Below are 26,479 nucleotides of genomic sequence, written 5' to 3'. Positions count from 1 at the left end.
TAAAGACAAAAGTGTACAGCTATTAAATCCTCCATGTCAAAACTAATGTTATTCAAATACTGTATGAAGTTAAAAATTATATGCTTCAGTTTGAATTTTTTCTCAGAAATACAAAGGAAGGAAATTGAAAAGAAAGAAAATAATATCACAAGCTTCTCTATCAGTTGATGGTGTCCACCTGGCAAACCAGGCCTAAGAGTTTTTTAAAATAGTTTCAAAGTATAGCAGAGCTTTACATCACAAATTTTAAAGTTCCTACTCGTTAATTTGCAAACCCTTTCTGTCCCCATGGCAGCAAACACAGTGCGGTGCCATTCACATCTTTTATCAGCAAAAAAAGTTCTGAAGCTACAATAGCCTAAAAATAACCTTTTCAGTAATGATGACTCAGGTAATTTCTTTTGAAGGAATTGGCTGAGCAGGTAAAATATATCCAAGGTTTGTGTGCCGATGTTTTATTTCTCTCTAAATTTCTGATTACTCTAATAAAAAAAGCAGTTTTACAACTTCATAATCTCCTGATAATGACTCCCAGGGTCTTCCATATTCTGTTAATTTCTACATAAAATTTCTGTTTTCAATCTCTCACTGAACAGCTGCAAAGAGGCTCTGCTCTGGAGAACAGGTGAGACATGCTGAAATTCTACTTACAAACAAGTGTTGGTCACTCAAGGCCACCACAATTTACCCCATTTAACTGGAAGAGGACAAGAAATTAAATAGCTACATTGATTTTACACAAGTTTAGCCTACACAACATTCAGCCACACCCCTCTGGCCACTTGATAGCTAACAGGTCAGCAAATAATACTGAATAATAGATTCTTTCTTCATTAAGAAATCATAGAATCGATTGGGTTGGAAAAGACCTCCAAGATCATCAAGCCCAACCCTTGGTCCAACTCCAGTTCATTTACTAGATCATGGCACTCAGTGCCACATCCAATCTCAGTTTAAAAACCTCCAGGGATGGTGAATCCACCACCTTCCTGGGCAGGCCATTGAGATATTAAAAAAAATAAAAAAGATCAAGTTCTTCACAAATTTAAGTCATTAACTGAGACACTTAAGCCTCCAAATGCAACCAAACGTTACTGCTTTACGTCTCTCAAACAGTTCATATGACAGATTGCTTAAAAGTCAAGAGTGACTCCACAGGACAGAAGGTTTACACAAACACCTTGCAACTCCCAGCAAATGATCACAGAAATCTGAGCACGGTTACTGAAAGGCTAAGCAGAAGGCATTACATAACAGATGTTCACATCACATGGCACGAAGGACATGGCACTACAGAAAAGAGAAGAGCTACAGTCCTAGCTTTCACTTGCTGCATGGCTGCATTCCAGCACAGAAAACTGTCATGTGTTTGAACACATTTTACTAGCTATTTTTAAAGTGGTTTTTTTCCCCAGACTGAAAAATTTCAATCCTACTTCAAAAGTTGTTAGAATTATTTGACTTCTTAGAATTTCTGTGCTGAGTTAATCTCCAGATACTTTCTGAGAAAGATTAACAAAATAAATGCCTGCTCATCCACAGCCTTATGTTTTGAGGTAACTTGATTCACAGGAATGCAGAAGAGGTTTCTTTCTCTCCAGTAAGCCCAGGGAAGCTCTTCTGCATTTCCCTTGCCCCAGAACAAAAGTTTCCCTCAGTGCTATTATCCAGTGGTGATCTTCTATCACATGACAGCTCTTACCAAAACAGACCAAGTATGCATGATAAACAGTCTTTTAAAATCTAAAGGTCTAACCACTGAAGTTACTTACCCTTTGATTAGAATTTACAACATCAAAGAAACTGGCTTCACTGACTAGATGAAGGAGGATGTAGATTAGGTAGTACACCTGGAAAGAAATCAAAAGAGCTTTAGCAGTCAAAGCATCATTATAGCTCATCACATCTGGAAGCAGCACCATCTTTGCTTTCTGGAATGATTCCTCCAACAGCCAGGCCAAGGGACAAGTATGTCTACACTTATAAAATAACTAATTTGAAACAATATATCCATGTTCTAGAAACATTTTAAAATGGTATTACACTTTTGCATAACCTAAGTAACCCATAAAAATTTCTGTGGTTTTAGTAACTGAAAAATAATTCAGCAGTTGGCTTTATTTTCCCATCCTCTACATCCAGATCAAGAGATTCCATGATAACACTCAAATAACCAAATCAATATTCAATTTTTATATAGATGGAAATACTGAATCTTTCCAACACTTGCTTATGAGAAAAGATTAATAAAGGATTCAGAAATCTCTTTCTGGAGCCTGCAGGCTCAGTATCAAATAGTTCCCACTGATTACATCGGAAGGGAGGGAGGATGGTTCCCTGATTACAGAAGTCAGGACTCAAGAAATCCACAAGACTCAGAAAATCTGACCATTTCCCTGTTTGTAAAACAGCCCAATACAGGCTCCTCTATCATGTGCTACTTCTTTTCTTTCTCCATGACTATGATCAAAATTGAACATGAATAATATTTTAAAGATGAACAACAATGAAGTAGTTCAACACGATACAGTTCCATGTGCAGAACCATGCCCAGTTAACAAAAATTAAGAGAAACATTCTCAAAACTGTAGAAGATGCATAAGAAGACAAATGCAAAAAAGCACTATTGGCTATATACCTCCAGTTCTAGTTCTACATTAAGGTGATCTTCATCAGCATTCTGCTCCTCGAGTCTTTGTCTCATCCTCATCCTCTTCAGTAGCGCAGAAGGTTTCATAGACACCACAAACTGAAGCAGAAGAGACATCTACACATACAAACAGTAACAAAATAGACTGGTTTACTGGCAACAGAAAATTGGAAGCCGAGTGCCACTACAGTATTATTTGTTCATTAAGACAAGAAGAGAAAAGGGATTTTTAATTAAAAAGGAAGTTTTCATGCCTTGAGTAATTTTTGACTATTCACACACTAAAGTGTTTGTACATTGCCTCAATTCAAACCTATGAAAACCAAGAGTGTCACCATATGAACATAAAAGGATGACCAAAGAAGTGTAGATCTCTTTCCAATGTCTAATATTGATGCTCAGGCACATAAACATCAGATATTACAAGCTGCAGAACATGCAGGTTTACACACATGTGCAAATATAATTTTAATACTAATCTAAACAGAAAATTAGTAACTGGTAATTTTGCAAGTTTCTTGAAAAGAGGCTTACAGTATTAAAACACAAATTGCAAACCACAAACATACAAGTTTTCTAAACTTCCAAATTATACAAACACAACACACATATGCAGTACCTGCTTGTCACTGTCATCAGGTATTTCTGTATGTTTTTTATGAAGAAGCTTTGAAATTATCACTAGGCTAAGACGTCGTCTTACTTCCCTGAAAAACAATTTAAAAAATTTATTTTCCATAGAATTTTTCAAATCCACACTGTTTCTACGAAGTAGCGGAGGCTATGCATGGCTTCCCTAGACATAAACTTGCCTACAAATATTAAATTGGACTTTCTGAATATAGGTGCAATTAAACTCATAAAGAGGCCAGTAAAACAGAAGTGCTTCAGCTTCTGCACAAATACACACTGTGAGATACTTGTCGCCAAGTCTGGAACAGATGACCCAATTAATTCTCCTCACTCAGACAGATCTTAATTTACTAATTTCAAAGATACAGAATGCAGAGTGATACTAAGAAGCAGACATGAATCACCCAAAGATTATTTAATTTCTGGTCATTCAGACAAGAATTAGAGCAGGTGATTGATGTCAGACTATGAAGTTAAGCCTTTCTTTAGCACAGGGTACAGGAACACGCAAGCCCAGAAACTACATTTAAAATTTAACAACCCTTTCTCACAGCAGAGGTTATCAGGAAACTACACATGCACACTAAGAATCCCATATACATCTGTAACATAGAAGAAAACACAAACACTTTTTTTGAAGTGCCATGTAACACCTATTGCATTTATCAGACTTTGAGCTTATACAAATAAACCAGCTGTTAATGATCCCACACATTTGTGACATTACGATGTCATTACCGTCCACGCACTGTCCAGCTTGGCACAAGCTGAACCAGCCACAGGAGGTTATGGTGATGACTGGAGAGTTCGCTCACTGCCAGGCAGAGCTCAGGCATCTTTAAAAAGAACAACAAAACATCCTGATACTGAAGAATGGCTGTTTGCTTTATTTGCAAAGGAACACACACCTACTCCCTAGAAGGACTGACAGCATAAAGGATAAAAGGAACTGATCTAACAGATGATGTACATAAAGAGATTTCTGCATTGCACCTGTAGTTAAGTCTCCTAAATACTATTTTAAGTAGGGTAGTGGAGATCAGATTGCTTTTAATGACGTCTTAGCAGTTTAGTGTAATAATTTCTTAATTCTTTCAGAGAGCCATTTTAAACACTCAGCTATTTAAGTGAACAACCTTAAGATAAAAACAACAGTCCTCTGGCAGGAGAGGACAGGCAACCATAATGTCACGGAACAAAAACCCTCTCAGTATACCCACCCACTTCACAAATCTCACACAAACAAAGCTTCAAATTTTCCTTACTATTACACATATTATTCTCAAAACCCCTGTATTACATTTTCAAGCACCATTTTTCTGATTTGTCAAGAAAAAAAATGAAAACTTGAAAACAGAAGTTGCAGTTTCAGAAATCTAGGGCAATTAATTTCTGCAGTTACCTTTGTCTCCCAGTCTTTTATACTGGTCAGAAGCTTTACAAAAAGGCACTGAAGATCTACCAAAGGAACTCGTTTTAACTGTCTCTCCAAGCTTATTTTAAATAGCAGCAGAAGCAGCAGCCATATTTCTTCATCAGAATATCCATCTTGAATTACTGTTGTACAGAAATCTAGAAACTTTAAAAGAAATACAAAGCATTAACATCTGAAATTGGTTTAGCTTATTTCAAAGCATGATGAGTACTTAAGCTTTCCACCCTCACATTAAATGTACTTGAAATGGTGTATTGTTTTTGCAACACTTGTGTACTAACATCTCATCTCCTCATAACAGCACTCAGTATTTTCTTTATACCTGCTGGATGCTCATTTTTTGAACAATGGCAATATTCCCCAGACACTACAGGAATAGGAAAGACCTTTCTCTACTGCACAAATAATCCACCTCTAACTGAAAGACCAACAGATTTTCTAAATACACCAGTGATACTGAAAACATAAATCAAGAGATTTTTCCCTACCCAAGTATTATCACATATACTTACAAAACAGGATGCATGTCTAAATGAGAACACAAATTAATCAAGATTCTGTCTGTAGTGGAAATGCTCCATGTGCCTCTTTTTGAATGATGAGATTTTATAGTTAAAAAAATCTCTACACAAATGATGTCAGGAGGATTCAGACACTTCCACAAGGAACATTGAAATCAGTTATAAAGTCAGCATTTTCACCACACAACCTTTAATCACAAGGAAGTAGCCTGTGAAGTGTGACCAGCCTTCATCCACCCTACAGGACAATGCATGGATCTAAGAGCTCACTTCCACAGGAGGGTCAGTCACAGCTCCAGGAGCTCCCACCTCATTCCCCTTGTGCTGCACAGGGACTGACCCCATAATCCCAAGAGCTGCACTAATACCCTGAGGCAGCACAAAATGTATCACCCAGCATCAACTCTTCTTCCCATTTCCACTGGAACACAGAAATGAATAGTTTCTTCTATATGAGGGAGCAGATGTTTGATTAAGTACCACAGCTGGAAAAGGGAAGCAGCAGAACTGCAGTTGTGAGTGAAGCCAATGACAGTCAGGAAACTGAAGTTTGCAACAAGCCTGCAATAAACTGAACGCAAAGCTGAAGCAACAGGACAGCATCTACTCACAAAACACGCTCCAGGCTAGCCTGCAAACCCCATCCTCCCTCCAAAAAGAAAACACGCACAAAAAGGAAACCCAACCCACAAAAAACCTCTGGGGTTTTCTTACCTTAATCACATTAATTAAATTGTTTTCAAGTAGACTGGAGAAGGCTGGACTAGCAGAGGCCAGGTCTTCTCTTGGCTGTTGTTGACTCACTGCTTCTTGCACCTGACTTCTAACAAAAGAGGCACAATCTGAGCAATAAATCAACTATTTAAAAGCCCACAAAGGCCTATTTACATCAAAATGAAGAAAAAAACACTTGCATATTTCAAAATGCCTTCAAATCAAACTAATTCTCTGACAGCATACACATCTAACTCAATTTGTAACCAATTACTTACAATTCTGCTCAGCTATTTAAGCAACATTCCTGCAAGCCTCCATTAGGAAGATGCAGGACAAAGGACAATGCTCTGGCTTGCTGAATCCTTACTTAGCAGACATTACTTGAAGTTCTGGGTTATTTTCTCCTACTAAGATCCGAGTTGAGAACTTAAAGAAGAATATGGCTTCACAGAAGGGAGGGGAAATAAAGAACCTTCTAATGTTCTTCTACATTCTAAGCACAAGGCTTGCTTTCACAGGATATAAGCAACAAGTATCAAAAGGAAAACACTTACAAAATATCACGATTGTTAAAGCTGGGTGGAAGATGTTGCAATGGGAAGAGAGATTTAAATGCAATGCCCATATTAACAAAAACAGCTGATATATCAGCTATTGAAGGAATCCACAGCTCAGAGCGTTCATCACTGATGGAAGCTACGAATAAAAGACATGAAATGGATTAGTTTTAAATTTAGTTCTTAGCACTAGTTTCTTTTATGGGAAACAAATAAGCTCAGCAGTCTACATCAATTCCACCAGCTTTCACTTCAGAGGAGTCGGTACACTCAATTATACACTTAATTCCAGAACAAGGAAGGGGAAAAGAAGTTTAATACAATATTTTACAACAAAGAAACATCTCCTCTACGTAACAGGTCAATTACTTTCAAGTTCCACCCATCTTCCATCACAGTTGTCCTTCAGCAGAACCAGCACAGAGGCAATATTTATTTCTAAGAGAATACATAAATTACTGTTCTGTGTAACTGAAGGGAAGAGGGAGTTATCATAGTGGGACTGGAAGTGAAGCTAAGTAAGATTTGAAAACAGGAAAGGTTTCTGGAATAGAAGTGCTAAACAAAGATCTCTCCCAGTCTTAATTCTTTGATGTTCATTCACCATCTTGAACTGCTCATTCTGAAACAAGCCTAATGCCAGCAAGGCATAAAGTAGAGGAGGCTGCATTTCCTCTCCTATCAGCTCACAGTCTGATTTCAAACAAGAATTAAAATGCAGGGTATGATTTGGACAGGTCTGAGCAAATACAAGAGAATCACAGCACTTTAAGAACATTAACTAGCAGCCTTTAATGAATGTGACTTTTGATGGATTTGAGAGAAAACACGGGTGACGTACAAAGGAAGTGGTAGTGGAGAAGTATTTGAGAGTACAGATGAAGGAAGGCAAAACACACACAACACTAACAGCAGTGTGAGCTGAGGCAGATCCTTCTAAGTGTTTTTGTGCAGGTATATGACTCTCTCCACTTTTGCCATTTATCTGGAAAGTAAACCAGGTAGTGCCACACACTGGGTATGCCAATGTGAAAAACATTTTGCAGACCTTAAATTGTGAATGTGTGCACTTTCCAGAGCAAGAGAAGGAAAGGAGGGAAACCGTTGAACAGACTGGGCTTCTCTTCAGGTAAATTCTATTTGTGAAATACCAGGCATGAATTTAAAAGGCTCTGTACTGGATGCACTGCTTTGCAGGTACGTGCCAGGACCACACACTGTGGCACAGCTTGTGCACACTCAGTGAAGACCAACCCCCAGCATTTGTGCATTACATAAGCAAGACAAGAGCCTAAATTCATGCCAGAATCACAGAACAGAACTAGTGCCTTTTACTTCCTCACCAATACTTTCCTAAACCTGAGAAGAGAAATGCCTTCATTTAGGTGGCTTTGCCATCCTTCAAATACTTACAGTTTCTCAGTGTTAGCTCCATCAATCTGTCTAAAATCTGAGTGGAAACAAAATGGTCAGGATGAATAGACATCATCTGTGGAGAGAAGAGAAACCACACATGAAAAACCAAGATGCATGATGGCACTAGTTTTCTTTTAATTGGAAAAAAAACAACAAAACAATAAATCCCCCCAAACCAACATACAACTCCTTGTCAAAATAAAATAAGAAACAGTAACATATTAAAAAACAAAAACACAACCCCAAAGCCTCTAAAGCAAGATACATGAAGGGGAACAGAATACTCTGAAAACTGATTTTTTCAAGCAGTGCAAAGATGCTATGAATACTTTAAAATCAATTGTTGACAATAACAGAATGCTGTAACCATGTGGTAGTTCATAAGAAAGTTCTGAGGGCTAAGAAAATGAAAAGTATCACATTCCTTTGAAACCCACTTGCAGACGTGATCAAATTGAACTCCCTGATCAGGAGTGCAGGCAACAGAGTTAACTACACCATTTTCCAGTCACAGGCAAGCTGAACATATGCAATACTAAACCCAAACCATGAATTTGTAGTTTTTCACAGAACTCTCAACTACAAAAACATGACTATGAAGTACAGTTCAGGTTTCCCAGAGTACTTCAGTAGCCCAGCAAAAACTTCCTTCTCCCCCAAGCACTGGAGAGTTTCCTGCTCTGTAAGTGATCTGAATTGGCTCTCACTTCCTCTTCATTAGGGGAACACCAGCGCTCACAGAATGGGGGAAGGCACTTTTTTCCTGGTGAGAGGGAAGGACATAGAAAAGCAAAACGTTTCCCTTGTGGCAAATGTAGAAAGCCAGTCAATAGACAAAAGCTGCAATTTCAAGGTGGTCCAGCTTTTTTTTTTCAGGTACAGTTAAAATGTGGTAAATAATACTAGAATGGAGACTGGCATTTTTGTGAGTAACAGCACTATGTAAATTCCTGGGGATTCAGACACATCTAGAAAGGAGACAGCCACCACATTTCCTTTGAAAATGACTCCAGTTTTTTTCCTGAGCCATAAGATACCTTTTCCAAAGGAAAATTATCTGATAATGCAGGTATCATTGATGATTCAGAAGGCGATATGTAGAAATGGTACTTTTGCATACTGCAGTATATTTTTTTTCTAAAAGTGGAAGGAAATACAATTAACATTTGCTTGTGATTTGTCCCACACTACTAATACCCTCAAGTCTCTCCTTGCCCAGCATGTACTGTGTCCTTTTCAAATGCAGTAGCATATATGAAGATGGACAGGGATGTGCAGCTTTGCATTCACTCAAAGTGTGGAGAAAAAGCTATTTCTAGTGGTTTACCCCCAGTGACAATCAAAGTATTCCAGATTGGAAAACAAATCAGAACTCAGTGAGGAGGGGGCTGGGGGGGAAGACTTTTTGATTTAAAAGTTGTTATCCTAATGGAACAGATTCACAAACTTGTTCTGGTTATTCCTGCTACAATTGGCTGTCAGGAAATGTATTATACGTGCATAGAGTATAACTGCTTGAATAGCATGGACTTACCTGGAAAAGCCACTTCAGAACTGGAATGGGACACAATATACAACTGTAAGCAGAACTGAGAAAACCATTAACAGCTAAAAAAAGCTGCTGCGTTATACTAGAACTGTAAGAGAAAGATGGGGGTGAGGAAAGAGAACAAAAATCAATTAGTGGTTGAATCATCACTTTCACAAAAGCATAAGAACTTCTCTACCTCTCAGATCATCATCAAAAGCAAAGAAAGATCTGAATATCCAAACCAGGTATTATTCTCATGCTATTACCCATATAAAATGCTATAGTAATCAAATCTTGATTTGTAAGAGCAATTAAATTTACGAGTGTCATTTAGAACAACGATCTTTTTCTCAAGAATGCCATAATATACAGTTTGGAAACATTTATATCACGAGAGAATAACAGTTTCAAATAAACACTGACTTACACTATTGCACTGTGAACCACTATGCCTGACTACACAGACAGGCTGTTACGTGTACTGAGACCAGTGAGTAAGACTTAACCAGTCTAATGACCTCTACAAACATTTTCAGAAGAGAAAAAACATTGCTTTTAATTTTTTTTAAATAAAGAGTCTGGAGGTAGCTAAAATCAAACAGCCCAATTTCCCTGTGCAAATTTGTGAGGTGCAAAAAGTAGCTGAACAACAAAAAGTACGTAATTGCTATTACTGAATTATTTTAGTTTTAGCCTTCTTTAGAAAGTTAGGTATGTCATAAGCAGTTGAATTCATGATATCCAGTTTCCCACATATCCTTCTTTAGTTTCCTCGATTCCCTCCATCTACTGAATCAGGTAACTCTCCTGAGAGATCTGTGTCCTAACTCCTACATATACCCTCTACCTGTCTGACTGGGAAGACCTCCATGTGTCAACTGGGCAGCCAGTACGTGCCAGCTGTGCCAACTGGGTAGAATGCATAAGCAATTAAATCATAATTGCCTTCTGCAAGGGATGATTAGCTTAATTCTCATTCCTCCAGTAACTGATTTACAAGATGCTTTTGAAGCTTATATCCTTCTCATCTCCAAAATATATTAATAGAAAGGCCTGAAGCCAAAGGACTGGATCATAAACATCATTTTCTCAAGAGATAAGTCACCCTCCTCCTCTTCACACTCACAATTACACACATACACATGCACATAAATCCTTTAAGAGTAAACAAATTCTCTCAGTTCCACTGATGCATGTTTGGAATAAAATACCAACTGAAATAACTAGAATATTTCAGGATTTACACTTGTGGCATTAGGCAAGAATTTTTCCAGCTATTTATAGTTCAACAGCCTCAAATATAGAACAGAAATGCCCATGAGTTCCAGGGCAGTTGTTTATGTACAGACACACTGATTGCTCAGTGACTGAGTCTAACAGGTGCCAGGGACAGTAAGTCTCTGCAATCCTCCTTAGGTGGAGCCCTAAGTCCCAGGCCCATCCAGAACAGGAGCACCAAAAGTCTCTCAGCAGACACAATGCAGCACTAGGGAGGTCACAAATCAGTTCACCACAAAGGTCTTCTTTCCATCTGGGGATGGTTAAGCTTGTGTTCATTAAAACATTTCACTTCTGCATTTATCTTCCACAAACTGGTCAGGTTACCAACAACAGCCCAATGCAGTAGAAATATGGAAGAGGCCAGAACAGCTACTTTTATCTTATGTTTTATATCAATGGTTTTTCAAGAATTCCACTGGAGGAAGGAAGGAAGGAATCTTCAAGTTACAATTTACTGTTCTGTAAAGTCAACCCAGCAAGGAAAATTTCAGGGAAAAGGAGTCAGTCTTGCCTACTTAGTAAGACAGAGCACATTTATATGCAAAGACAGTATTTTATCTTAAAACTGCTAACACCAAAGAAAATTGTATGAGTAAACACAACAAAGTAAAGAGGATATTCTTACTTAAGAAGCAGCTTTTCTATAGGATTTTGAGGGTTGAAGTAAAAATTCCTCAAGTCAAGGTTATGTTGATTGAAGATTTGCCCAGAGGCTGATAAATCAAATATATCTTCTCCAGGGTGGTAATCAGGTATGACATTACCTACTACTGAAAATCTCTTTATAAACGCCCTGTAAAATTGAAAAATTCTTTTATTAATTCAAGCATTGAGAAAATATTTGCTGCTTGAGACAGTTATTTGCAGATGTTGAACACAAGTCTCACATGAAAGCTGAATTGTTAGAATACACTAACACCCAGGGAAATCCACTGAACCCCAAAAGATATAAAAATGGTTCACATTAAACATATAACTACTGGAAACAAAGAGAGGTTTGGAAAAAAAGGCTATAAAAGCCAAGAACTAGATTTAATTGGTTTTGGAGTTGGAAGGACCTCTGTTCTTCTGAGACATCTTCATCTCCACTGGCATTCTCCTCGTGTTCTCCATCTGAGGCATTGCACTCTCTTTTTACGCCTTCCTGTAGCCGCTTTTCCAGTTCATCTACCCTGCAATAACAGTAGCAGCAAAGCACATCATCACCACTTAGTACTGCAACAGAAGACAACCAAATTCAACATCTGCATGTGAACCCAAGAGTTCAGTAGCACACTGCATGTGACAAAAGCCCGTGAGACATTGCATCTCTGTGAAAGCCAAGCACCTTGCTGTTCCAAGGTACAAAGTGAATGCTTCTCAAATCCTAATGAATTTCCAGTAGCACAATCAATCTAGTGATTTGTCACTAGTTAAAAAATTTGATAGTTTGTCAGAGAATACATGCAACAAACTTCTGACAAAATTTTTTGTAACTGAACAAAACTTTCAATCTTGTGGCTAAATTTTTATTTTTTTTCTTAAATGCCAAACAAATACTTTATTTGTTAAACAATATTAGTTATAGGAGTATCCCTTACTCACTCCATAGGCAGTCAGCCCATAGTTACCAGGGTCAGATTCTTTAACCGGAACAGCTAATCACACATCACCACCACTTGCCATCAGCACATACACCACATTTCACTTCCTACCCAAAAATCTCTTGCAAGAACTCATTAGTTCTGTTCACTGACCTGTGAAACCTACTCAGACACCCACAGTCCACACAACTTTGGGAAGCAAAACTGAGCTACAAATGCCTTTGAAGAAACTAGTACAGTCAGTCTACATAAATATTTCTATTTCATGCCTGCCCAGCAGCTGCTATAGCTGGCTCAGGGACCTCTAATGAAGGCATCAGTGAACTTATTCCGGCTCTTCAAGGGTAGACAGATGAATCACAAATCACTCCTTATTGCTTGGAAGGAGCCTGTCATTCGGCTTTTACAGTTTAGGCCACACTTGTAGGTCATGGCAGATGTATGTTGGTGCCATCAGAAGGTACAGCTTACCTTGCTGCTCATCAAACTCCACCAGCTGGGGGCAATGAGATAAATCTAAGTTTCTACAACACCATCCCAAAATTTTAAAACCAGCTTTAAGAAGCAAACCTTTTAGATTCTTCTTTCTCCTTCAGGAGGTTTTCTAAGCTGTTCACATATGACACCTTGGTTATGGCAGGAGTCCTAGAAAGCTGTAAATTAAACAGAAATTAAAAAAATATCACAAGCTATCAATTCATTCAGTATTAGACAATAAACACAATGAAAATAGAAACCTCTTCCCATTTTAATGGTATTTTACATGTAGATAGAAACCCAAAGGAGATCCTGCAAAACAGGATGATTAACAGGTTAGGTTTCTCAGTCCCCTGATAATTTTATGTCAAATCTCTCTCAGTGAGTAATTTAGAAATAACTACGTTTCACAATGGAACTGAACAGTGAAGCAAAAATCTGTATCTGTGGGGCTGATCTCCAGCTAACCTTCACAAAGAGCATTAGCATCAGTACACTTTGACCCCACAATTTTATTATTGTCAGCCACTGAGACTCTGGGAATCCCCATTCTTATGCACAAGACAAGAAGCTCCAAAAATTATTCTGGATCTTTTTCTTACTGCCAGAGTCCCTAGAGGATGAAGTCCCAGTCTTTCTTAAACCATCTCTAAAATCATCAGACAAAACAAAGCTTCCAATCAAAAGTCTAATAAACCCTGAAATTAAGACACTGCTAAGTAGAATTAAAAAAAAACCCAACAAACAAAACAAACACAAACCAAACAACATGCAGAGTCTTGACTAATTTTGCTAGTGGTTTGCTTTTCAGTAGTTCGCCTTTTATTCAGCTTGTAGCAGACAACAGATTTTAAATCTTTTATGGCCAAAATTATGTTCTTTGGACAAACAGCCCTTCTGACCCCACCTTGCTATTCACAGATACCTTTCAAATGCAACAAGCAGCACGTCTTTATGTGAGAAATCTTAAGGTAAGAAGTCTTCAGCTTTCCCACATTTTATATCTGGTTAAAATGTCTAAAATGACTGTTGAACAACTGAGGAATCAAACATTTATTCCAACATGGCCATAGGCCCCTTCTTACAAGGCAAGAGAAGAATGTCAGTATAAGCAAAAACCATGGTCATGAAAACGCTGGGACAGTTTTAACTGCTTTGTCTTATTTGGCAATTAATTATGCAGAAACAGGCCATGCCAAATGTTGTGGTCACATACACATGCCACAAACACTTGACCTAGGCTGCATCTGTTTATCAGCCTTAACCATTAATTACATAGATACGTTGGCCAGGATTGCGGAATACCTTTGGAACCACACAAGTCTGGTCTATAATGCTCTAGCACGATGAGTCAGAAGCAGAGATAAAATAAATAAGGCTGCTCAACATCTGTCTATGGAGATAGTAACTCAGTCAACAAATAAACCATTTCAGAGACTGAAAAACAGGAGTAGAGGGGCAAGACAGTATTTATACAGGTATTCTGCTGTTTGTTTTCTGCCGTAGGAACTCATGGTGGGCTGACTCCAGCCAGCAGCAAAGCACCACACACCTTGTTCACTTCCCCAGCCAGTCGTGCAGGGCAGTGAATAAGAAGAGCAAAGGCAAGAGAACAGATGGGTCAAGACAAGTTTAATAAGGAAAAAGGGATAAGGGGGAAAAGAAAAAGTGATTCAAAGGCAGTTACTCAGCACCTCTGACAAGAAGGATGCCCAGTTAGACACTGAGTAATGGCCACATGCCAGACCTGCTTGGTGTTTTGATTGCTGAGTGTGACACTACATGGCATGGAAAATATGCCTTTGGTCATCTGGGTCTGCTGCCCAGGCCCTGTTCCCTCCCAACCTTTGCCCACTCTATGGGGGCAGTACAGGAAGAAGAGAAAGCCTTGATGCTGTGCAAGTACTGCTCCACAACAGGTAAAAACAGTGTTGGTAAGTGACCTGTTTTCTGTCTTAAACACAAGCACCATACTGCTGTTATAAAGAGAATTAACTCCAGCCCACACAGGCTCAGTACAAAATCTCTTTGTTTAAATGCAGCCTTCTCCAACCTGTACCAGCTATCAGGAATGCCACAGCAAGACCTACTGCAGGACTTTCCTTATTAAAACATTACTTTACAATAAAACTTCAAAATTACTACTTATTTGACAAGCTATTATTGAACAAATGAGCTCATTTTTTAAAAATACGTATCAATTCATCATAATGTTCTGTGTACAGGGATTCAAACACTTCATCTATCCCTTGTGAGCAGAATTCATTCAGCTTTCTGAAATCCTTTCTGAACAACTTCCCATTTCCATGAAATACGAACTCAAAGCCAACATCACACTTACTTGTACACAAATCTGACTCTGTCAAGGATGTATGATTGGGGTTCTAGATCTCTCAGTGTCTACGTCAACCTCCCCCAGCTAAGTTCAGCTCATAAAAACCTTACCTGATCAGGAAAATGTAAACATTAGACTGCACACATCTTCTAAATGTAACTCATACCTTTTCCTCTAGGGGGAAAAAGCAGAAACAGAACTCCTAAAGCCCACCAGAAGGCATACAGCTAATGCAATCTGGCTACAGTATTTCAGCCATTCCAAGGGCAAGCACAGTAACAAGCACATCCCTGCTCCAACTGCATCGTAACTGTACAGCACAGGACTCTTAAGCCCAGTAAAGTTTTAAGAGACAAGTGATTCTGAATTTTCATGCTTTATGAAAAAGGGGAAAAATCACATAAAATATAACATAAGGCCGATTATCTGCCATCTCATCACACTGTGCTGTAGTTTTAACGGGCATGAGAATCAGCAAGAGGTGGCTAAGTGTTGGTGTAGAATAGATTTCTGATTAAAATTAATGTAAAGTAAGTGTTATAAATCAGTCATACACATTCTGACTTATTAGCAAGGGGTTCTACTGACACCACTTAAGAAAAAAACTCAACTATTTGAGACACAGACATAAGTTATTGTAGAATGTTACAAAAACTGAGTAAAAAGTCATGGTTTGTGCTTTGCATGGTAGTGGAACAGGTACTAAAAGACTACTGGGCATAGGTGCTGAAGCAATTTGCTGTGTTTATAAAACAGAGCTGAATAGCAGAAATTAGTTCTCTAGAACACATAAATAAGTTGCTGTCTGTCTGTATCACCTGGAACAGGTAAGGCTGCAGGCCATCAATTTTTGAGTATGAGATCTCACTCACCAGGACCTCTGTCTGTGTTTTGGTGGATACATAAAATTTCATTCTCTTAAACTTTGAAAAACAGGGCAATAATTAAGCACTCACTGGGCCTTCCATGTGCTAAAATCTGTATTATTTTTCTTGCAAGTAACACCCATAAAAGAACACTTAAAAGAACATGGGTTTTGGTTTTTAGATACTTACATGAAGGTTCAGTAATGGAGTCACGGTGTCCTGAGAAAAACTGTCAAAAGATTCTTCCATGGTTCCTATCTGTGGCTTGTCACTTGAACAGAGAATTTTCGGTAGTGGCATTAATACTTCATCATCATCATCATCATCTTCATCATCATCATCATCATCATCATCATCATCATCATCCAGAATGGATTCCAAAATGTCATCCTCACTATCAAAGCCACTTTGTGATTTTCCATTCAGCCTGGACTTGTCTGTAGAGGTGCTTTCAACTTTTAACTCTCCTGAGAGTTGTGAGAACATATGGCTGCTGTCCATGCAACATTCTTTCAAAGGCAATGAAAGGGGATCATTTGTACCAGTCTCCCCTGAGGGTGCAAGTTTCCCAGATACTTCCACTGTATAAGAATCAGACGCACTTTCTGAAGTCCGGTGTTTAGTTTTTGAAAAACTGTTGCTGCATTGAATACTGTTTATGTGTGCTTTACTGTGTTCATGTCTTTCTGGTCTTTTCCCACCCTGCTCTTTCTTGGAAGCATCCAATACCTGAGACAAGCCAGCAATCTGGAGAGATTTCACACCTTTTGTCTGTGTTAAGTGGTGGAGAGAAGGCAACACAGTACTTTTTTCCTGAGAGAAAGGAAGGGACTTTTCCAACAAAATGCATGAGTTAGCCAGCTGCAATTGATTCTCTTTGGTATCCACAACAGAAATGTGGTTATTTTTATCAGGACTGCGTACAGAATATGAAGATGACAAACCTACAGTGGGGCAATTATTTTTCTCCTTTTCCTCACTCGAGTTGAGGTATTCCTTTGAAAGAGCAGAATCTTGCCTAGATAGGACAGCAGCATCCTTTAGCTGCAGAACATCATCATGAGCAGACTTTAAGAGGATACTTTTTACAAAGTCAGTCCTCCTATTTTTGCATTTTGAAGACTGTTTACTAAAAGCAGGGTCATTCAAACTTGATACTTCAGACTGATCTGAACTGCCTTCATCCACACTCACGGCAGTGTGTTTTCTTTTCCCAGGAGAGTCTCTTTGTTTGGATGCCCCAGAAGACACTTTAGCTGTCAGGCAGTGGGAAGGAACAGCCGGGCTCTTGGGTGTACCAGAGGCCACCTCAGATGATGTTCTAAATGCATGTGGAAAAGATGTCTCATGTTTTTTTAAAACCTGCATTAGCTTTGGTTGAGATGGGTCATCTACAAAGTGTTTGAGAAAAAAGTAAAACACTCTTGTCACGTTTAAAAATAATTTTAAAAAATCAAACTTTTAACAGCTTACCCTTTAACTAACAAACTGTGTTATGCTGAGCTGGCAAAATGCCAATTGCCCAACACAGAGAGAGAATCCACACCCCTCACCAAGGGATGAGGAGGGAGGAAAAAAACCCCAAAGAACACAAAATAGCAAGCTTCTTACATTATACAAAAGAGAGACAATTAAAAACAGAATATGACAATACATGTATATACAAATGTGAGAAAACCAAACCAACAACGAGAAACAACTACCAAGTCACCCAACCAAATAATACAGATTCCAACCACCCAAACCACACAGGACCTCCCAAAAACTCTTCCAAAGAAAACTCCCAGCAAGAGAGAAAAATTATAACAAGAAAATGTTCCCCTCCCTGGATAACACACCGGGGATGGCAGCAAGGCCTGATCTCAGCAGGGGCAGGGGCAGGGGATCCTCACAGGTCTGAGGCAAAGACCAAAAAGAGGCAGAAGCTCCAACCTCCCTCTCTTTTTATACCTCTTGATGATGCCAGATGATATGACATCTCTTTGGTTGCTTAAGTTAGGTGATGTTTATCCCCCTTAATCTATGTAGTCTCTCTGAGCCTGCTGAAACTGAGGCCTACCTGAAACTAAAGCCAAAACTACCACACAAACTAACCTCTGTTTTTAAATCAATTTATCAGAAACTACAATACTTTCATTCTGCTTGAACACAATGGACACACAATTTAAGATTTATCTGATACTGTACAGTTATTACTGTAACTAACTTGGAAAATTATTTAAATACATTTATTTTAAAGCAGCTCTGGAGCCCACACAGAAAACTTTTGCTATACACTACAATCAATCAGTCTTTGGAAACAGACAATACCCCAGGTAAGATATGGGACTAGAATAAAGTTCCACATTACGGGTATAAATAACAACCAGGAAAAGCATTTTGGCAATACTTCAGTAATTTTAACTGTGGTCATAAAAATAAGAAAAGCATTCAGAATACAAAGAAATGCGTTTTCAGGCTGTGGTTCCACACCACCAGAGCCCACCTTCCTCTCCAAGCTTTCCTGCTTCCTGCCTTGAGCTGGTACCTGCACCTGGACACTGCCCAGCCACCTCAGGGAGCTGATGTGTCTGAGAACTTCCCAATGGAATTCGGGCACTGCTGGCCAAGGGCTACTGCAGGTGGGAAGGGATGCAGAGCAGCAAAGAGTCTCACGGGTTTCCACAACCACAGACCCTTTTTTTTTTTTTTAAATTTATCATCCTACTGACCCCTACTTCAAGCTTCTGCCTATGTGAGCTTTTTAGATTCAGTTCTGCCTCCCACAGAACAAAATTATGGAATCAAAAAGGACAAGAAGCAACAGGAATACCAGCTAAACTTTAGTGGATGGTTCAAAAAGAACATTCTTTTGGATATTAGCTGAAAGAATTTATTAAGCACCACAGTAAATATGGATTATCTGAAATGCACGAGAAATCATAACAATAATCTGCAATGAAGGTTTTAAAACAATGAAATATCATCACTTCTGATTAAGTTACAAACAATCTGTTTTACACTAAAATCACAAATTACTTATAATTCCCTTCAAACTTGCCATATATTAGAAATAACATTGAGTATACAGCAGTAATTATTTTTTTTGTGGGAGAAAACAGACAACATAATTAATTCAAGACAAAAAACCTTAAAAAGCAACATTAAGTGATGAATTTGATAGTTTAATTAATTCCATATTAACAGCACTGCTCATACCTGAAGCAGCCTCCCTTGAACCAAAATGTGTTTTTTTTCTTAAAGGACATCCATTTCCCTAAAAATAAAGACAGAGGAAAGAAAAAAAGCTAATTGCAACTTTTTAAAACCAGAATGTTGACATGGCTCAACTTGGTTGAGCCAGGTCTCAAATCCAGCACAGAATTAGTTCCACACATCCCCAGAAATACATTAATACCCTCATTTCAAGACAAATTTAAAACAAAGCTGCAAAAAATTTAAAAAAAAGCACTCTCCACAACACAAACTTTTCTTCAGATTATAGGAGTGAATATTATTCAACCTGTCATGAAATACTACATTCTTAATAGGGCCAGTCCCATCTCTATCTACAAACTGTGGCTTAAATGCATAAATCTGAACTGCTATTAACTGCAACTTCTAAATAGCAGAAATTTGCCAGTCTGTTCCCTAAGCTACACTGTAGGAAAATTCAAGGTTATAAGGCATTTAAAATAAAGGCATTTTCCTCTATAAAATACAATTTCAAGTTACAACTTCTACTGCATTTCCATGTTTGCATCTAGCCCAGAATATTTTCCCTGCTTTTAAACTAAGATTTTTCATTTATTCTAAGATGATTAAGAACCAGCTTACTCAAGTAAGACTTAAAACTTAAAAAGGAACAGCAAAGGAACATAAACTTTTTTACAACTGAAAAAGGCAGCACCAAGAATCTGATTCTACACTGCAAAATAAAAAAAAATAAATTAAAAATTCGCATGCACAATGGGTCGGTGATTTCCACCTTTAATGACCCTTTTAAACACACCTGATGCAACACACTCGTTCCTGAGAATGGTTTTACAGGATGTGGCTTAGATTGTTTCAATTCCTGTTTCTTCTGTTCCCTCTCTCTGCAGGGAGCTTCCAGTGACAACCTAAATGCAGAATCAGTAGGAGTGCAGGGCAATTTAATGGGGAAGCCTGAGCTTTGACACAGAGATGTGGAGCTCACAGCGCCACAATTTCTAGTGCAAGCTTTTGGAGTATCAGCTTCTGGTGGAGAAATCCACCTCTCAGAGTCTGAGCTACTCTCTGTTAGATCTATACAGTCACTCTTATCTTCCCAACTATTTCCATAAGCCATGGATGCTCTTCTTAAACCCAAACAATTCTCATTTCTTTCCGGTTCTGACTTGACAGTCTTATTCTTTCTGGCCAAAAAATAGCTCTGAGACTCCGAAGTAACAAGGAGTTTCTGAATCACAACTTCTGGGTACAATGAACCCAGAGCCTTGCACACTCTGCCATCCTCTAAAATATTTACACTGTCCTTTTCCTCAATTCTTTTCGAAAAGGCATCTACCACAGGACTTGTTTGGTGTTTGGTCTGGTATCTTTTTCGTCTGACCTTCTTTGGAGAAGATAATTTCCTTTCAAAACCTTCAGCACGTAAAACTGACAGTCCCATTCCTGCATCTTTTACATTTCCTCTGTCTGGGGAACACAGCACCACTCTGTCCCTACAGTCAAGGTCTAAGAGAGGAAAGAAAAGACAAATTATTCACAAATACAATATTGGAATTAAAAAAAACCCAAATCAATAAACCTTATTGTACTGGATTACTTGATATTTTATCTCTTTTTCACACATAATCCAAAACAAATTTACTTAATCATTCAGTTTTGGTATTGTCATGAAACTTATTTCACACCAAAGAATGACATGACCTGTGACACAGCTTCAGCTGTTATAAACCATTTTGATTAAGCGTGACACAATAACCAAATGATAATCACAACATTATCTAAAAAAAATCTTAACAGGAAATTGACATTTTCAATTACATTATTAGAAAAAAATTTAATGTGTACATTTTGACATATTTTATAGGCCATAATCATTATGTTGCTACACCAATATGAAATGAGATTGGACTATAATTCTGCACACTCATATAATTAAAGTTCATATAAGTATCTTCCACTTAAAAACATGTATTTACCTTGATTTAAAACTGGTTTGAAGAACTCTGTAATGGTCTGGTTTCTGAAGAGAAAAGAAAGCATTATTTTATCTTTTTGAAATAACAATATCTAAAAGCCAATACAGTGAACACAGATAGAATTCAAATACTGTAATTTATTTCTACAGATTCCTTTTAACGCCAGCAGCTCTTATTTCTGATAAATCAGAAAAAGCATCATCATTCTCTTCACCTTCTAGCCTTCACCCTGCTTGGCTAAGGAAGTCAACTTGTTCAGTTTCTACAGTCAAATTTTTTTCTTTATCATCCTAATAAGTCTTAATCACTCCTTCAGCTTAAACTAAGTTTTCCTGAATGGGACAGACCTCACCTACAACCAGTATTCTAGACACACCTTACCAGTTTACAAGTTTACAGTGGTAAACTGCGCTCATCATTGTACTCAGTGACCAAACCCTCTTCAACGCATTACTGGTTTCAGCCAAGTCTAACCACAAAGTCCTACCTGCAAGTTGTAAAGTTCAGCTAATACTGTAACCTCCTTCTTGCGGTCTAAAACCCTTTGTGCACCACTGCTTGTTGCTTTTTTCACACATCTAGTGCCAGGCTGGAATGCAAATTCCTATCTGCCCTATTACCTGGTGCTCAGCAGGAATTTGTACCAGCACAGTCCCTTAACAATGCATGGTGTCAGTGGTCTCCCTCCCAGCACCAGCACCAGCGTTTTTGGGCTTCCAACAGAAACAGCAGCCTACAACCACCTACAAGATAATTATTAGCTGTAATTCAGAGGTACTTTCTCTGGCAAGAACAAGTGGAACATGAGAACCCTGCAGCGTTTCTCCATTAGAGAGTATTGTTTCTAAAAATGGGCAGTGTCCAAGCAATGTACAACTCGAACATTAAAATACATCAGGATCTATGAACTTGCAATCTTCATCTTCTCTCACACAGTTTACTAATGACTTCAAGGCTATACTTGTGCCTACCTTGGAAGTGTCTCTTTAAACAAAATATTGGTGTGAGAAGGCAAGAACACAGACTGGTTTAAAAACTTCTTCCATATTATCCTTCTGTACCTTTGTTACATTGTCACTGTCTGTACAACAGTGACAACCAAGGCAAAACTTACTTATTGCAGATGCTAATGTAACATATTCAAGCATCAGCACATGACTGTGTTCCCACAGACTCCATAACCATTTCTGAAGCCTAGGCCAGAAGAATCCACTGCTCACTTGTACAAACTGAATTTAGATTTAATTTTTAATCTTTCTTTAAGCTTGTGACATTCACTTTTACATTTTCTCACATGGCTTTTGCATTTTTAGCACCTACAGAAATACAAAAAGCTGTTTATAATGCACTGATACTTCTTAAATCAGGTTCCTGGCAAGCAGCAATATTTTAAAATATTGTAACTCAATGAAAAGCCACCTGTAATTAGAATGTGCAAGTGCATAAAACTGTCTTTTTGGCTTACCAAAGAGACCAGAAAAACTTCTTGTCAAAGACTAGCTGCCTCCAATCTGTCCCAGCTCAATCTGTGTGTGTATGGCCAGACTTCGCAAACGCAGATATGGGAAGGGCTCTCCCCACGTGCCCTTCCAGCCTGCACAGTGGATTTTTTAGGTGAGGCACAGTGTGTGCAGAACTGGCCCCACCCTTTAACTCCTAAGGTTCATCTGCCACGGCTGAGCGAGCTTGGACAGTGACAGTGAAGTCCTCGGGACTGTCACAGCACCCGGTACTGACCGGGGCTTGACCCTGCTGAGCATCCGAGATCTGACGGGATGGGATGGCAGGGAGGCTTTAACTGCCAGGGGACGGTCCCACTGAGACTCGAACTCAGGATCTTGGGATTCAGAGTCCAGAGTGCTCTCCTTTACACCATGGGACCGTCCTCGGCTCAATCCGACATAGGCCAAAAAAAGTGCGTTCCTCCCACATGCTAAAGCAACAGTGTTAAATTTTTGCCACCAGGCTCTCAACTCCATTAGACAGGTTTGCTGGCACAAATCAGTTACCTGGTAGCTCAAGCTGGTGGCTCAAAAGATGGACCACAAAGAAAGAAATCCGTGGGCAATTACACCCTTAGGATCTAAACTCCCCATCCCTCACAGGAGTCCAGAGCAATGGTGATTTTAGGGTCTAGGATCTTCTCATTCTTCTTTGCTTCACTGTTTCGTTACTCAGTGGTTGCTGTGTGATGATCTTCACACCCTCTTCAGTCTGTTTTGGTCAGTTCTGTGGTCCATGTTGTAATATGGTTTTTACTGTTCATATACCAAAATTTAGGGGCTATCCACATCAGCTATTAATTTTAAGTAACATTTAAGATGCTAGCTTTGTCTATTCTAACTTCTGCTAATGTTTAGGTTATTAGCTCCAGGTTTTGCTCTAATCCATCTTTGACTTATCCAACAGAGCCATGTAGTTCAAGTGGAGTCCAACCTCTGGCCTAACAAACAACTTTGCTGCTCATGTCACTAAGTTACTTTCAAATAATACAAAACTTTCAGCACACAGGATCCCCACACCTCATTCAGCAGGAGAATCAAAAGGCTAAAATGCAGGTTTATTTGCTTCTGCTGACCAATTTGTGTTTCTGCCCTAGCCCACCTCAACATCACCTGCTCATGCCTCTCTCCGCCCCGCATTCCTCAGGACACACTCTCGGGAATGCTTTCAAGCTGCAAAACCACCCAGTGCCCACAGCTTTCCACACTGCATCTCTTACCAAACCCTTTCTATTTTCCTAACTAAGCAACTGTACTTTCTGCCCAGTTAAAGCCCATCCTCATACGAAGCTCTGCTAGCAGGGCAAACCTCACCTACAGTTACCTCTCGGGTTCCTCTCCTCACCTGAATCTTGAAGACAAAGTGTGAGAGACTGAAATGTTAATGATGCAAACACTCAGCCACTGGCAAAAGCAGCGGGTGTTTGTTGAGGCCAGGTTTGCACCCCCAGCTGAAGAGCAGAAGAAGAGTTTGTTGTGTGGTGGCGAATCCTCAGATCTGCTTAAGGCAGAGGGGGCTGTGCACCCACCACCAGAGGATGGCACGACAAACCAACTTCTGTCAAAAAAGATGGGGTTTGAGTCAGATTAGGGAGAAGGCTGGTAAGAAACAGACCCTGGGAGGTGGGATAATGGTTTTTATCATGCCAATGTCCTCCTTTACACAACTGGCTAAAGTGTAAAACTTCCCCTCTGGGACATTCAGACTTAGGCCTGAAGGTTTTCAACCCTTCTGATGGGGCATAACTGGTCTAAGAGGCAGCTGCCATGCCTTAGAAGGGGTGATAAACCATCAAAGACCTCCAGAGTGTCCCCAGACTCATTTCTGGAGCCTTCCACCAGAGGACCACGCAAGATCAGCAGTGTTACAACAGTGTTAAACTCCCCTGCTCCGAGGAGTTACCTGGGTGTTCTCACCTGAAACTGAACGTGTATTAACCCACTGAACTCTGCGTTTCTGGGGCTTCTCCCACCCCTGACAGATCAAGACTGTAACCGTAACTTCAACCAGCTAGATCCACAATTGATGCTATCCTTAATCTCCATTATCTACTCCTATCCTGTCCTTCTCTTTCTTTCTTATGTATTTTCTCAGGAAATAGTTTCATACTTTTACATTGTTCTGTTACTATAGACAATAACCAGACTGGCTACAAACATCCTTTCCATTGCAGCTAGGCTGTTGTAAAGCAAACCCCATATACACATACATATCTGTATATATAAACACTGGTCACTCAGCATCCTTTCACCCTAATCCACCTCAAGGGATATATTAACATGAACCTCAGTTATTCTTGCTGTGAGAAATGCTCACATTTTACCAATAAAATTTAGAGGGGACAAAGTCATCAAAGCAAAACTAAACTTTTATTTAACAAATTCAGCTGAATCGGGTGTGTCCCTCTGGCCTAGGAGACAGACCCAGAACGAAAAACCCCAGAACTTTATTATCCTTTCCCGGCCGAAAGGTCCCTGCCACCTCTTCCTATTGGCAGGAATTGGGGACTCACAGTCTGACCCGGTTTGCTGCCTGCCCAAGATCCCCCACCCCGCTCCAAAGGCGGGAAAACCATTGGAAACTCAACTACAAAACTGCTGGAAACTCAACTACCCCTTAACTATTCTCTTACAGTTCCTTCAGCTTCAGCAAAACCTTAATTCTGTTTCTAACATTGCCTTCAGGGATGGGTCATAAAACCAAAATCAAGGCCTTCACTCATCTTTGCCCTTGTTTCCACAGCCACTGATTCCATGTGACTCCTTCCCACGCTGTTTTGTCTTTTTGCCATCTTTTGTTCTAAATCCAAGAGCTTTGTAACAAAACTCATGTTTATTCCATAATTATACAAAGACTTGTACAACACAACTGGGAGAATGGAGGCACTTCCCCTCTCCCTGGGATAAAAGTTTTATTTGAATGGAGAGATGAAGAGTGATTTGTCTTAGACCACTTCTTTGAAAGTGCTTATCCACCAATATTTTCTCCTTTGCATTTGTAACTCTGCTTGTTGGAAGTGTAAGGGATAGGAACTGTCCAACCAGGATTCTGTATTGTATCTCAATCAAGGAAGTTGTTATGGGTTTAGCATACCAGAAACTTCAGACAAAAGCAAAAGGTGGGGGAAAAAAAAGCATGTAATGCAGAACAGGGAAGAACATGAGAAAGAACTGGGCTTTCCAACCTGCTTTTCACATATATGTGAAGGTACAAAGAGAACATGTGATTTTCTATGTGAATGAGGCCCTGACTCTTCACAAACCATTTACAGGAGAATCTCTACTCTTGTTTTAGTAAGAGATTACTGGGTTTCACTCTTTACCATCCAGCATGAAAATCACAGTTGTTTAATGTATGTTTACCAACAACTACACAGCCCTGGTTAACACTTTATGGTGAAGTATATAAACTCAGCAAAACCTTTTATCCCCCCCAAAAAGTCATTCCACCATTTTTGTGAAATCTCTCATCTTGCCTGAGACACCAAGGAGACCACTAAAGACCCATGAGAAAACACAAAACTCATAAACACATGACCTCGCCTGACCAAGAAAAAAGCTGCACAGCCAGGAGGGGAACCCAACAGACCATCCAGGCCTTTCAAAACTAAGGACATGAACTGCATGGAACAGGGAAGGAGGAAATTCTTTCACTTGTCTAAAAAGATAAACCCCTAAGCATTTGGTAAAAGTAATTAGTGTTTACAGCCGTATTAGTGCTAATCTCTGACTGGATAAAAACTGTCCCCTCAAACAGCTCAGAGAAAGCAAATCCACGTAATTTAGGAATAAATGACAAAAAATTAC

The 26,479-nt window shown here is 39.2% G+C and overlaps 1 protein-coding gene across 6 annotated transcripts in view; it reads right to left on the bottom strand.

Annotated features, from left to right (window-relative positions):
- The window catches only part of SLF2 (SMC5-SMC6 complex localization factor 2), a 32,417-nt gene that overhangs the window by 4,858 nt on the left and 1,080 nt on the right, over positions 1–26,479 (bottom strand). For 2 of the 6 annotated variants that reach the window (XM_071563249.1, XM_071563245.1), the window contains exons 2-17: positions 21,171–21,214; positions 19,994–20,700; positions 19,201–19,258; positions 16,192–17,393; positions 12,895–12,977; positions 11,800–11,913; positions 11,367–11,534; positions 9,464–9,566; positions 7,927–8,002; positions 6,511–6,652; positions 5,954–6,062; positions 4,686–4,862; positions 4,022–4,119; positions 3,270–3,357; positions 2,639–2,767; positions 1,773–1,850 (exon numbers count right to left, since the gene is read on the bottom strand). In XM_071563249.1, coding sequence (XP_071419350.1) covers positions 1,773–1,850; positions 2,639–2,767; positions 3,270–3,357; positions 4,022–4,119; positions 4,686–4,862; positions 5,954–6,062; positions 6,511–6,652; positions 7,927–8,002; positions 9,464–9,566; positions 11,367–11,534; positions 11,800–11,913; positions 12,895–12,977; positions 16,192–17,393; positions 19,201–19,258; positions 19,994–20,700; positions 21,171–21,214 — 3,376 coding nt within the window. Of the gene's footprint in view, positions 1–3; positions 698–1,772; positions 1,851–2,638; positions 2,768–3,269; positions 3,358–4,021; positions 4,120–4,685; positions 4,863–5,953; positions 6,063–6,510; positions 6,653–7,926; positions 8,003–9,463; positions 9,567–11,366; positions 11,535–11,799; positions 11,914–12,894; positions 12,978–16,191; positions 17,394–19,200; positions 19,259–19,993; positions 20,701–21,170; positions 21,215–26,479 lie in introns of those variants that run through there. The other 4 variants (XM_071563247.1, XM_071563251.1, XM_071563246.1 and 1 more) reach the window with 4 other exon arrangements.

The sequence above is a fragment of the Pithys albifrons genome, chromosome 9 (genome assembly GCF_047495875.1).
Source record: "Pithys albifrons albifrons isolate INPA30051 chromosome 9, PitAlb_v1, whole genome shotgun sequence".
In the NCBI taxonomy this organism is placed as follows: domain Eukaryota; kingdom Metazoa; phylum Chordata; class Aves; order Passeriformes; family Thamnophilidae; genus Pithys; species Pithys albifrons.
The sequence above is the reverse complement of the archived record's forward strand: the minus strand, read 5'-3'. Positions and strand labels throughout refer to the sequence as shown.